Here is a 14,512-nt window from a genome sequence, read left to right as displayed (position 1 = left end):
TTTTCTTGTTCCAGTGACTTTCTACCTCCTTCAGAGCCTTACCTAACTCATCCGCCCTAATCTCATGTAGTCAGGAGAGCCTTATGTATTCTTGTTCCTAGTCAAGGTGGAAAAAGTGTCATCCATTAGACACATTACATTCCACATTGGCCAAGGAAGTGGTCTCACACATTTTATTAAAAGGGTTTTTGTGTGTGTGTATGCCTATCTCTCTCTACATATGTATTCAGCTTAATAGCTAAAACATTACCAATAATAATAATATATATGTGATCTTCCTTGATCTACTACTTATTCCTTAAAGATAGATTTTAATTTTTATTTATTTTAAAATTAATTAGCTTATTTATTTTTGGCTGTGTTGGGTCTTCGTTGCTGCACGCGGGCTTTCTCTAGTTGAGGCGAGCGGGGGCTACTCTTTGTTGCAGTGCGCAGGCTTCTCGCTGCGGTGGCTTCTCTTGCTGCGGAGCACAGGCTCTAGGCACGCAGGCTTCAGTAGTTGTGGCACGCAGGCTCAGTAGTTGTGTCTCAATGGCTCTCGAGCGCAGGCTCAGTAGTTGTGGCGCACGGGCTTAGTTGCTCCAAGGCATGTGGGATCTTCCCGGGCCAGGGCTCGAACCCATGTCCCCTGCATGGGCAGGCGGATTCTTAACCACTGTGCCACCAGGGAAGCCCCCAAAGTTAGATTTTTAAACAAATCACTTCTGGGTGCCAACTTAGAGCTAAATCAAGGCAAACTATTACTTTTTAACATTTTATATTATCATATTTTTAAGTAATTATTTTCTTTACTAGGATGTAAACTCTGGCTGCACTCTCATTCTCTGACCTCAGAATCAACACAGCATTTATTTCACTATATTTGTCCAGGACTTTAATATTGAAACAGGGGTTACACCCACGAGCAATACTGATTTCTCCTCACGGTGGCCCAGCCAAAAGCATCTCGAATGGGTACCTGTCCATTCTACTAAAATAATGGAGGGAAAGAGAAGCATGCCAGCAAGATAAAGGAATACAAGGCACCATGTTACCTTGAAAAGAAGTCTCAGTATTGCTGTACACGAACATGTTACCAGTGCTGCCTGTGCAAGAAATGAGGCTTTTGAGCTGGAGGGCAATTCCAAAAGGCAACACCTGTTTCCAAACGGGGCCAAGAGTTCACAGATGCATCTTTTTTTTAACATCTTTATTGGAGTATAATTGCTTTACAATGTTGTGTTAGTTTCTGCTTTATAACAAAGTGAAATCAGCTATACGTATACATATATCCCCGTATCTCCTCCCTCTTGCGTCTCCCTCCCACCCCTCTAGGTGGTCACAAAAAACACAGAGCTGATCTCCCTGTGCTATGCAGCTGCTTCCCACTAGCTAGCTATTTTACGTTTTGTAGTGTATATATTGTCAATGCCACTCTCTCACTTCGTCCACAGATGCATTTTTGAAATCTCAACATACACTTTCATCTTTTAGAACTGTTAAAAGGGAACACAAGCAGACAGATGTGTATGAATTGAGATCCTATTTTTGCACTTGAAATCAGAAAATATTGCTGCTGCATATACTAGGATGATAAGTGGGCACACTGATCACAGAACATCTCTAACCCAAGCAGGTGGTAGAGTGTCCCGATAACCTGTGGTCGCTGAGCCCAGGAGCCGGTATCTAAAGATGAGATGGGGTAAGCAATGGTCCCAGTAGCTAAGTATATGGAGGACAAATACCGCCCTCTACTGGCAAAGGATAAGGGCGGTGCAGTCAAGATGACATATGTTCCTCTGTATAGCCATTACCTTAAAACATAATCAAAAATAAAAAGAAATGAAAGCTTTTACGTAAGTTGAAGCTTCGTATGCAGGGACCACAGGGATTTTCAAGTAAATTTAAGTATTTAATGAGAAATTTTCGTATCTCATTGAAAAGACATTTTTCCCATTAAATCTTTGATGTAACTCATTGGACTGGTTCAAGTATCACTGTTACTTAGTGATACTGAACAACAGCAATATGCTCAAAAGTTTATTATCAGTAGGAAGCCCCAAGGGACACATTTACATAAGATGATGGGAGCTGGTTTTAGAACAGCTGTGACAATTTAAAGAACGACCTGATTCAAGCCTTGTACCACATACTAGCCACGTCAAATCACATCCTGAGCCAGTTTATTTTCTACAGAATTGGAGGAACAACACCTGAGCAGTCACAGTTGCTGGGAAAACTGAATAAGGTACCATGTAAATAAAAAAGCTTCATAAACTGCAAAGTGCTGCAGTTACTGTAGAGTAATGCTCATGGATAGGAGTCGAGTGAGGGAGTTCCGAATGTTTTTTTACCAAACCCAACCTCTATGAGTCTGTTTGTCTACCTGATGGTTTTTTCTTTTTTTTAATTTATTTTTTACTTTATTTTTGGCTGAGTTCGGTCTTTGTTGCTGAGCGCGGGCTTTCTCTAGTTGCAGCGAGCGGGGGCTACTCTTCGTTGCAGTGCACGGGCCTCTCATTGCGGTGGCTTCTCTTGTTGCGGAACACGGGCTCTAGGCACGCAGGTTTCAGTAGTTGTGGCTCGCGGGCTCTAGAGCGCAGGCTCAGTAGTTGTGGTACATGGGCTTCGCTGCTCCACGGCATGTGGGATCTTCCCGTACCAGGGCTTGAACCCATGTCTCCTGCATTGGCAGGTGGATTCTTAACCACTGTGCCACCAGGGAAGCCCTACCTGATGGTTTTTGAAGTCCTTTAAACCAGACTCTATTTCTTCAGCATTGTACTGAAACAGAAATTTGATACTGTTAATCATAAAACACCTGAAGATTATGCGGAAAAGTGGCTGGTTAACGTTCTTCTGAAGTAAACTTTGACCTGGGACAAACAACAATGTAAGAAATAAATGCCAAGTTAGCTAGTCACTAAAGGGTAACAGCATGCAAAAAGCACTTAATTTCAAAGCCAAGGTGAGTTTGTATGTTAATTACAATATTCAGATGACAAGGCAAGAATGTAAACAAGGGGAAAGGTTGAAAAGGATAAAATCCCTAATAGCTACAGTATCTTGTACCATATTCTCCATCTAAGAGACAATACTTAACTATAAATTGCAAGATAGTGTAATTTTTATAGGTATTTGAAATGGAACGCAGATGTCTGTTTTATGAGTATGAACACTATCCTTTATTACATATGATTATTTAAAGAATTTTTCCTTCCATAAGACTTCATAACCTGGACATGAACACAAGAAACAACGTTAACTAGGGATCCTCATGCACCAAGCCCAGTGCTCCCTTGATTAATCAAAAGTTAACGAATACACTGCCTCTCTTGATTCCTTACTCCGAAGTACTAATTAAGACAAGGCATACTTTTCTTGTTACCAGCACCAGTGATGGTCACTGCTAATTTCTAAAGAATTCATTCAGATAGTGGGTTCCCCCTAAAGTCAGGCTGGACTGGGAGCTGACAGACCAAGGTGATCAACTGTATAGTAAGTCAGTGTATTTGCTTGAGAGCATTACAAGAAGTACACAGAGCACGCATCTGGGTTACAAAAGCCCTTTTATAAAGCCATTTTTAAACAAAACAAAAAAAAGTTTACAAAAGAAAAAAAGATACAGAAAAAGAATAACTTGCTTCATGTGTCCCAAAAAGAGAAAAAAATAAAAGGGACAATGCCAACATGCTCAACAATAAAGGGTTCTTTTTCTTATTTTTTAATACAAAATACAAGCAAAGGATACACATACTTAAAACAGAGCTCAGGAACAGACACGCAGTCCTGGAAACCCTTCAATAAGAGAAAGCAGGAATTTGCTTTTTTCTTTGTCTATGTAGATACATACAGAGACTGGGATATGTAAAAATTAAGTATCACAAAAGACCATCACACAAGTCTACCAATGCATGTTGCATCTAGAATTCACGAACATGGTCAACAAAATCATGTTCACTTCAACCCCTTTTCATTTAAATTAAAAAAAAATTTTTTTTAAATAAAGTGGTTACATTCAAACTTTAACTTCCTTAGTACCACGCTGCAGATTTCAGCACTGTTAAGGTATTGCAAGAATGCCCAACCCTCGGTGTCTGATCACATGTACCCAGCAACACTGCAGTATTAAGGGATGCCCTGGTCTCAGCCCAAGGACAATTAAATACATTTAAGCAGGTTCTTCTCTTTTACCCTTCCTGCTCAGAACGTAAAAGGTTAAGGACTACAATTAAGGAAGACTGGGAATTTTAGAGCTGGCAAAATGAAGTCTGAAAGATGAATTAAGGTGAACAATTACTGAGAACCTGGCTGCTGCTTAACCTGGCAAGTCTTAAGTCTTTCCTTCAACCTTGAGGGAATCAGGTGTAGAAGGTTTGCTGCAACATGTTCTTGGTAAACAAAGTAAGTAGAGCTCTTATTTACAAATCTTGTAACAAATAATTCTGGAGGAAAAAAAGAAAAGAATTCACTAATTTCCAGAAGACAAAGGTTTAACTGCCAGACATGTAACACACACACACACACACACACACACACACACACACACACACCCCCACACAATACTTCAGGGGTTTTTATACAAGTTATTTAGGGCATAAGCTGAGTACTATACCCCTACACCCCACCAAAAAAGAACAACAAAAAAAAATCCCAATTTTACCCTCCCCCCATAATCTAGAAAACCCTCCCTTCACCCCTGATGTACAAAGTGTATGCACAATGGTGGCATTCCACCAGCCACAAAGCATGCTCAAACAGATGTCACCAGTTCAGTCACTCCATTGGCATGGCAACAGGCAGGTTTACAAGATTTTTCCCAATAGTGGTTAATACACAGCACCACTGTGAATTTTGTGAATTAGGCTTTGAAAAAAAGTGTAGTTTAGGGATTTGGGACTCAAAAAGACTCATTTTGTATCAAGCTTATCTCAAGAAAAAGGGAAAATGAGTTGCACATTGAAATTTGGCTATGGGTAGTTTGATATCCCAATATTCAAATAAACTAACTCCCTTTTCAAATAAATCCAGCTCCACGCACAGAGAAAAGGACAACTCTCCAACCTCAAGAGCTATCCCGTGACAGAAAGTGTCACTCCTTCTAAGTATCTGTCTCTATGCCACAAAAACCACAGGCTAGGTTTCTTCCTTTCCAAACTCCTAAAGTGATAGTTTCTTCTCCTCAGCATAGCTCCTGGCAATGCACGCACAGAAAGAACTGCTCAAATCAAAACTCCCTTTCTTCATAAAAGCCACAACGGCCACATGACCTTTAATAAAGCTTTCCCTGTTGCTCCTGCCTTTCTAACACTCTCAAAACATCTCCTAGGGAAAGGGAAAAAAGCACTATTCCCTTTCCTCAACCACTAGTCTAAAAGCCACTTGTTACTGAATGTTCATGGATTAAAAAAAAATAAAACATTAAAAAAAGTGTCAAGTTCAGTTTAGTTGATCATATCCACAAGAATGTCAAAAACTACTGGATTGTAACCTCAAATTCCACTCTTGATTAGTTACCTGTAAGAAAATGCTGTGAACCAGTACCAAGAGTAAGTATTGAACTGAGGGTTGAACCTGGAGCAAACCAGTTATTGTGAGAAAAAAAAAAAGTATCAAAGCTCCAACATGGGAAATCAACTACTATTCTTCCAGATTTAAAGATTTTTCACTCACTACCTCCATAAAGGAGGACACAGCCATTAATTTTCCTACATGGACTCAATAGGGCATGGAGAGATGAAAGGGAGAGATGTGTTAGAAAGCAGGACAGATATACCATTACTGAAATTAAAAGGTATCCTTTGGGCCCACTCCATTGATTATAATCTGAGGTGGGGAAGGCTAAAAGCAGCAGCAGGCTACAGATAGGTTTAATACCATGGAAGCTACCCATTTCTGGGGGTGTATGGTGTGTGTGTGTGTATGTGTGTGTGTGTGTGTGTGTGTGCGCGCGCGCATGTGCGTGTTGGGGAGGTCTCAAAAAAAGAATCTTAAGTACTAGAACGTAGTGTCAGTTAGCATAGCTGCCGAAATCCATGTTCCAGAGGTAAACCTAACAGAGCTAACATAGAGAATTGAGATAATACAAACAAGCACGTTCAAAGTGAATGTCCCACTTCCTGAGCACTGCAAGACAGTGAATGCTGCCACCTCACCATAGGCACACTAGAGAAAGAGGGCATTTAGTCAAGGGTGGTGCCAATGGCCAGTCGCTATCAGCTTATCGCTTGTAACCTGTTCTGACATCACTATCAAGCCTGACTACTGAGCACCTGTTTCCAGTTGAGACACCACAACTGTCCTATTGGCATGCATGGTTTGAGGGGAAGACCAGAGTGTTTTAAATCATTAGCAGAAAGTGGAGAAAACAAAGGTCATTCAGAGCCTGTCTTTCTTGGGGACACAGATCCTTTGTCCAGTCTATTAGAAATATATAATACATTTTTCAATCTCATGAATTAATCTTTAAAAAAGGGATCCCAAACAAAAAGCCCAACCAAATGCACACAAATAACCTAGAAGATGTGATTACCCCTAAAGGATGTGCATATATCACAGAGATGTTAGTGCAGATTAATATATTACAGAGACTGTGTTACGTAAAATACCAAGGCTAAAGTTTTAAAAGACACTTGCCCCCAATCTTCACGAAATATAATCTAAGGAAAGCACAAATGTTACTAGGAATGTAAGACTCAAAGTTATAAACCCCTACAAATAGAAGTGCATGGTGGAAACACTGATAGGTTTTTTCAGTACGTGAACACAAACCTTCTTGTTAAAATACCTGAACAAACCCATATAGCAAATAGAATAATCTTTAACACCTCATTACAAAGTTCACAACTATAAAGTTAACCTTCACGAAAGATAATAATCCAATTGCTACTTAATGTTCAAGTTTTACATTTTTGGCCGAGTACTAAAATCTCCAAATTCATTCTTTAACACGCATAGTGCAACAGTGAAATGACTCTCTGCCACTGGGAGCTTTCTTAAAAAAAAAAAAAGAAAAAAAATCACAGAATAAGGATATTCCTTACACTGTCTTAAAAATCAGAGTAAAAATATTCCTTAAATAACCTTTGTTCTATGAACATCTGTAAGAACCAGGTTGTATGAGAGAAAACTATGCTGTAACTCAATAGGTAAAAGAAAACTGCGCAGTAAATATTGAGGAAGCAAATCTAGATAAAAAGGCAGAGGTTAAATTTCACTGATTTTTCGACTTATTAGCACACTAAGACCCCCTAAACCTTGTTCCCATTAGCTCATGGTATCAGAATGTGGAGGAGCAAACCTACAGATCTGTCTTGTGACTGCCTTCATAAGGCATCTAACAAGGCTGTTATCAACTACACACAGACCTCCTGAATATATGGTTTCTCCAGCCCCTCAGAGCCCCTTAAACTCCTGCTTTAAGCAACATGAGCAGTGAGCAAGGGCACCAGTAAAAAGATAACTGCTGACTGAATAGTGTTGGAGCAGCATTTAACATACTCCCCGTCAAGCACAGGATGTAATGTAAGTGAAGAACAGAGCCAGGAGAACTCATGTCCTAGAGCAGGGCTGGTACACATTAGTGGTGGGGCTGTGCAGTAGTGTCCTATGTCCTAGCAGGAATCCAAGAGATGACTTCATACCATGTTCCTACGAAGAAATGGGAAGACAGGGGTATGAAAAGGAAAACGCTCTATCCCCAGATAAAAACAGAGCATGGTTCATGGGATCTGAATGCACATTTATGGCATACGAGAATTTCAATTCTCTGTTTTCATAAACCAAAAATGTCAAGTCTTTGTGATTGAGTTTCACATTAACTGGTGCTTTATTTGCTTAAAACTTAAACATTGTCAGTTTGAGAAGAAATCCACTGTGATATATAGATCTCCCCATTTAAATTCTAGGGTTTCTTCTTTTGATCCTTGGTAAAATTTTATCCAAGAAACAGAATAGATACATATATATATTTTAAAACATGAACCATTAGAGAATGAAATAGAAAATCAAGAAAGATTTAAGTTTTGGCGGCCCTTGCTTTTTTTTTTTTTTTTCTTTAAAGTTCCTTAAAGACTGTAGCAGGATAAAGGATCACTGGCTCCGAGTCTCTTAGAGATAACAAGGGATGAAATTAAAAAAAAAAAAAATAACCCACACCCTCAAACAAGGTCAGGTAACCTCAATTCCCTGTGCTGCCCCAGGATAAAAAAACATGAATACTTTTAGTAACAATTCTGAATTCATCTTTATCTCCTACCTACCCCATCAGTGGAAGTTTAAAGTCATGATTTTTCTAGACATCCATATTTTTGTATATAGAATATAAACTTGTATTAGATGACAACTGTTTTCTTAAAAAGTTCAGGTAGAGAAACAATCATTTTTAACTAAAACCTTCTATGTTTTCTAATTACTGTTTAACTTGCTACCATTTAGCAAAAAGCAAAATTTCCATAGTGTTCACCTCAAATCTTATTGCTTTACAACTGTGGCATACCCTCCATTAAAAATAAAAAGATGAAGCAGTCAATCCAGTGATTAATTTAACATGGCTTTCATTGGGAAAGAGGGGGAGGGAAAAGAGGGGGTCGTGACAAAGAGACCCATAGACAAAAAAGGTAAATTAAACATACAATGGTTTTCTTAAAAAAAAAAAAAAAAAAAAAAAGGAAAGAAAAAGAAAAAGTTATTTTCAACAAAAGGAAAAAAAAAGCATTGAAAGCCCATGAGTCAAGCCATAGCCAAAACCATATTCTATCTTAAGTAGGTTTTCTTTTTTTTTTCCCTCTTTTTTTCTTTTTTCTTTTTTTTTTCTCTTTTTTTAATAAAATCTCTCCCCAAACCATCATCACTTTTAATCCTCCCCAGACTGGGCTTCATCTTCAGACCCTTCATCCCCAGATTTCTCAGGTGGAGGGCTTGCAGATGTTTTCTTTTCAGGAGGGCTTTCTGGTTCCTCGTCTTCTTCTTTGGGAGAAGGAGTCTTTTCCTTTGATGCCTTTGAAGCTGTGGGGCGACCCACTTTCCCTTTGCCTTTCACAGGGCTTGGCGTCACTGAAAGAAGAAAAATACCAATTTGGGGAAGGGAAGAAAGCATCTTTAACAAAATCAGCTACTAAAGAAAATAATCTGTAAGAAAAAAATCTATAAAGACAACACCCTAACTTACTAAAAATGAAGGTGGGTACTGGTTTCCAAACCCTTTTAACCAACACTGTAATGTTATGTTAGCAGTAATGTTTACAATAGAGAAACAGGATGCTATAGAAACTGCACATCATCCTTAGTGGCTTGTGAAACTAAAAATTGTTTATGTTTAAAACTTGGGTGAAGAAGAGGGGATGCAACTTAACCTGAATAGAAACTAAAGCCATCAAATAACTTTTAACAGTTCCATCATTACTAACAGTAACTGACATGATGAGTAAAAGTTCTATTTGCTAAAATAAAGAAAAAGCAAATCCAGCTTTCTGATTTAATCACAAACTAGCTTCAAATAGGAGAATACCTGGTAGAAACCACAAGGGCCTAAAGAAAATGAATCTTTGCTGTCAAGTGTGGTTTTATTTTGCTAGCACAGAGGATGGTGTAGGGATCAGAACACAGAACTTAAATGTATTACTGTAGGTGTGTATTTTCACAATTTCAAGTCTTTACTAGCTGCTGGGATTGTGATATCAGTGGGGAAAAAGGGCAGTAACAGCTATGCTGGTGGGGTGTTTCTACCACTGTACCTGACACTAATAGGTCATTCCCAAATCTTGCCTCTCGTATGGCAGTAGTTGAAGAACAGGGCTAAGCCACCAGAATTTCAGAGGGGCTGGAGTCCTTATTAATAAATAAGTGATACTTCCAGGTATAGAACACAGGATCCTTTTATTTTTGTTAAGTACGTGGTCAATGCCAAGCCCTAATGAAGAACTTCTGTAGAGGTTTATTGGTTCTTCACATTTTTCAAAGCAGTAATTTAATCTGACTTCTGCAGAGCTCACCTGTGGCCTTTAGCCTGGGTTTGGGCATTTTCTTTTCTTTTCTCTCAGGTTTGGACTTCTTAACCATCTTTTTGTTTTTCTTTTTTGAACTGCCATAGTCACTATCATCATCGTCTTCCATTAGGAAATCCTCATCACTGCCGGAATCTTCTGAGAGGAAAGAAGAATTTCAACGTCCAACTTAATGTATACAGCCTTCCAAGTGAACAAAGGGAGAGAGTGCTAAGAATGGAGAATGGATTTGGAAGTCAAACACTCTTGGATTCTATTTGCAGATACTACCAATCTGGTTGGAGCTGTCACTGGCCCCACCTGTAAAATGGTTTAGCACGCACCATGAGGGTTACATGACTGACTTGTTTGAAGAGTACGTTGAAAACAGGAAAAGATAAGACTTAATCTGGATAAAAACTGAAGCCATCAAGTAACTTTTGGTAGTTCCATCACTCCTATATAGTCCTGATGAGACTAGGGAAATGAAACAACTGATTTGGTGTGTTTGGCCCAAGTATAAACAAATGAAGTAAGAAAACTACATACAAAGCAGATATACATGTAATTAATTAATCTGAGTAACCTGTGAAACATCTAAATTTAGTTAACACCTTTTTTTGCAAGGAGAGGTCTACACCCTTCTCCACCAAGCCAAAATACAAATCTTAGTCACAATACCCACCATGTAACTGTTAGTCTAACAACTGTTCATTCAGTATTTGACTAGAAATGATGGACATAATGATCATGGGAATCTCTGAACCTTTTAAAATATACATAGATATCAAAACAGTCATCTCTTTTAATAGTTAGTATCTAATTTAAGCAACTGATTTTAACACTGAGCATCCACAAAAACGTGGAAGTAATCGAGGTCACAAACTACAACCATGACCAAAGTAACAAGGCAGCTTTACGTACTCTCCTGGAATGGCACCTCATCCTCTTCTTCTTGTTCTTCTTCACTGCCCACATCTTCCATGAGCATCTCCCTCTGTTTAGAGGCTGCTTTAGAGGCTGCCTGCCGTTGCTGGCGCACATTTTTATGATCTTCTTTTTCATCTTCACTGTCCTCTGCAATATCCAAGTTATAATGCAATGATCAAAGAGTTTTGGGTTTGACAGCTGACTAGAAAAGCCGATATGAGATATAACCTGCAGCTTTATTTCATTCAAAAAGGGTAAATTTTATCCCTAAAAATTTCTACAAAATACACAAAAGAGCTAAAATTCAAAGAATGAGCTTGAATAAGACTATGCACCCACTAGCACATATGAAATAACTTAGGCATGTAGTTCTAAGTAATAATAAAGCTGAATTAAGGTGTGAGCACATGTTTCCTATAACATACTTTAAACTTGTATCATTGCTTTGCCCTGAAATTCGCAATCACATTCAAACCTATCTACACAGTTTTTAGAAACTAGTTAGAAAAATATTTTTAAATAGTAGAACGGGGAACATTGTCTTCCAATGATATTTATTCTAAGATACAAAACATACAGAATCTAAAATAATGCCAAACTACTATCCTTTTCAATGAATGAGGTGTGGCCATTTCAGTTTAGAGGAGATTGAGGGAAATCTTTAAAACACATATTAAAATCAATTAGATCTCAATACAATTTTATAAAACAATTACTTTCATATACTATACTTTATTAATTAAAAGTTCTTTTCAACACACAGTTGTGGTTGTGCATAAATCTGGTTAAACAACAGGATGCCAGCCTACTGGCTCTAGATCAAGTTATATTTTTATTAGTCTCTACCTACAGCCCTTCTCCTGGACTCTGAGGCTCTCTTACTCTGTTAAGGTTTAGCTGTTACTCTTCCAGAAACTCTCGAGTCTTATAAGCTTTGCCATGGTCAGTGTTCAAGTCATCACTTTCACTACCCAAAACCTCACCTGAAGACAAACAGACACACGGAACGGAACTGACTTTGGTAGACTCAAAACTAAACGCACCTCACAGTAGCTTAACACTAGTACAGAGTTATTCATCTTGAATTGCTCAAGTGCTTACAAATTTAAGAGATTCAACTTAGGATTCACAAGGCAGATGAATAAAAGTGTACGTTATATTATCACAACAGCACTAGTGCAAAAGGTTAATATAATTTATTTTCAGACAATTAGCAGACTTGAGAAAAAAACGAACGCAAAATAGCTCAGTGGAGTGAATCCAGTGGAACTCTGTCTACCCTCTCTACATATTATCTAAATAGCAGTCTCTTTTTTTTTTTAATGTCGGTTCATTGGTTTGTTTATTTATTTATTTTTGGCTGTGTTGGGTCCCCATTTCTGTGCAAGGGCTTTCTCCAGTTGTGGCAAGCGGGGGTCACTCTTCATCACGGTGCGCGGGCCTCTCACTGTCACGGCCTCTCTTGTTGCGGAGCATAGGCTCCAGACGCGCAGGCTCAGTAGTTGTGGCTCACGGGCCTAGCCGCTCTGCGGCATGTGGGATCTTCCCAGACGAGGGCTCGAACCCGTGTCCCCTGCATTGGCAGGCAGGTTCTCAAGCACTGCGCCACCAGGAAAGCCCAGCAGTCTCATTTAAAGGGGGATCCAGGAAGGCAAAAGCAGGGGAATATAGACCACAACTAAAATGGTTGGGAGCAAGATGGGATAAACTCTCAATTCTTTTAAGAGTTACATTTTAAAAAATAAATACCAATGAGTAATCAGGATTTAACATTTAATTTAGTCAGTTCCTCATTAATTCTTTTTTTTTTTTGCGGTACGCGGGCCTCTCACTGTTGTGGCCTCTCCCGTTGCGGAGCACAGGCTCCAGACGCACAGGCTCAGCAGCCATGGCTCACGGGCCCAGCCGCTCCGCGGCATGTGGGATCTTCCCAGACTGGGGCACGAACCTGTGTCCCCTGCATTGGCAGGCGGACTCCCAACCACTGCGCCACCAGAGAAGCCCCTCATTAATTCTTTTAATTTAGAATTCTTACAAAAAACTTTCTCTGTGGCTACTGTTTCAAAGGTCTACTTCCCAGCTAAAAAGAGTCAGATTGAAACTAATCGTTGTTTGCTTTCCAACCTGGAGTCATCACTCGCCCTTATTCTTATTATTCTATTTAGTTTGATATCTTTTATTTGTTCATGTAAATGGTTTTCAATTTTGACTATGCATGAGAATAATCTGTAAATACTTATACAAAACAAAGCCCCAACATCCCACCTAGACCTTACTGAATGAGAAGTCCTGGGATGGGATGGATATTAAGTACATTATAAAAACCTTCATATCAGACTTCCCTGGTGGCGCAGTGGTTAAGAATCCGCCTGCCAATGCAGGGGACACGGGTTCAAGCCCTGGTCCGGGAAAATCCCACACGCCGCAGAGCAACTAAGCCGGTGTGCCACAACTACTGAGCCTGTGTGCCACAACTACTGAGGCCTGTGTGCCTAGAGCCTGTGCTCCGTAACAGGAGAAGCCACCGCAGTGAGAAGCCCACACACGGCAGCGAAGAGTTGCCCCCGCTCGCCACAACTAGAGAAAGCCCGCATGCAGCAATGAAGGCCCAATGCAGCCAAAAACAAATTAATTAATTAATTAGAAAAACCAAAAGAACCCAAAAAAAACCTTCATAGGTACTTCCCTGGTGGTCCAGCGCTTAAGACTCTGCACTCCCAATCCAGGGGGCCCGGGTTTGATCCCTAGTCAGGGAACTAGATCCCACACGCCGCAATGCAACTAAGACCTGGCGCAGCCAAATAAATATATATATATATTTTTTTGAAACCTACAACAGGGCTTCCCTGGTGGCGCAGCGGTTGGGAGTCCGCCTGCCGATGCAGGGGACACGGGTTCGTGCCCTGGTCCGGGAAGATCCCACATGCCGCAGAGTGGCTATGCCTGTGAGCCATGGCTGCTGAGCCTGCGCGTCTGGAGCCTGTGCTCCGCACGGGAGAGAACACAGCAGTGAGAGGCCCGCGTACCGCAAAAAAAAAAACCCAAAAACAAAACAAAACAAAACAAAACAAACCTCCTTCATAGGAAACTGTAATAAGCCACCAGGATTGAGAACCACTGCGAGCTCTTTGAAGATGAAAACACATAATGTTTGTAATGCAGCATTTACCACAGAGCCTGGCATTATAATAAAACCACTTATTAAAATGCCCAATAAATAAATATATAAATAGAATTACACCTATTACATTAAAAATTCTTTACTACCTGCTGAGTGAGAATCATCCTTCTTGGTCTTCACATCTTTTTCTTCTGAGTCCTCACTGTAAGCGGAAGGGGGAAAAGATTAAAAATCTTAGATCAAAATCCAAGTGAACGTAAATCTCTGGTATCTGACTGGAGAAGAATGCCGAAGAAAACCACTTTTATATATAAAATATTCAAACAGATGCTGAGGAGTGGAACTGCTTGCTTGCATTATTTCCCTACTTCATAGGAATGCTGGTGATTAAGAACAATTTTATCTACTTTTAGAAAACACTGCTCCCTCTGAAGACCCAAAGGGAAAAAAGAAGGTATCTCAACACAGGCTAAAAACTTTTTACCTATGGATAAGACCT

General features: G+C 39.7%; 1 protein-coding gene across 2 annotated transcripts in view; it reads right to left on the bottom strand.

The window, feature by feature from the left end:
• Nucleotides 1-3,531: 3,531 nt before the first annotated feature.
• The window catches only part of NUCKS1 (nuclear casein kinase and cyclin dependent kinase substrate 1), a 31,168-nt gene continuing 20,187 nt past the window's right edge, over nucleotides 3,532-14,512 (bottom strand). The window contains exons 4-7 of one of the 2 annotated variants that reach the window (XM_032631091.1): nucleotides 14,160-14,215; nucleotides 10,887-11,039; nucleotides 9,972-10,121; nucleotides 3,532-9,033 (exon numbers count right to left, since the gene is read on the bottom strand). In XM_032631091.1, the coding sequence (XP_032486982.1) occupies nucleotides 8,834-9,033; nucleotides 9,972-10,121; nucleotides 10,887-11,039; nucleotides 14,160-14,215 (559 nt within the window). In that variant the 3' untranslated portion in view covers nucleotides 3,532-8,833. The remainder of the gene's footprint in view (nucleotides 9,034-9,971; nucleotides 10,122-10,886; nucleotides 11,040-14,159; nucleotides 14,216-14,512) is intronic. The other variant, XM_032631099.1, reaches the window with a different exon arrangement.

The sequence above is a fragment of the Phocoena sinus genome, chromosome 1 (genome assembly GCF_008692025.1).
Source record: "Phocoena sinus isolate mPhoSin1 chromosome 1, mPhoSin1.pri, whole genome shotgun sequence".
NCBI lineage: Eukaryota > Metazoa > Chordata > Mammalia > Artiodactyla > Phocoenidae > Phocoena > Phocoena sinus.
This window is presented reverse-complemented; position numbering and strand designations above follow the sequence as displayed.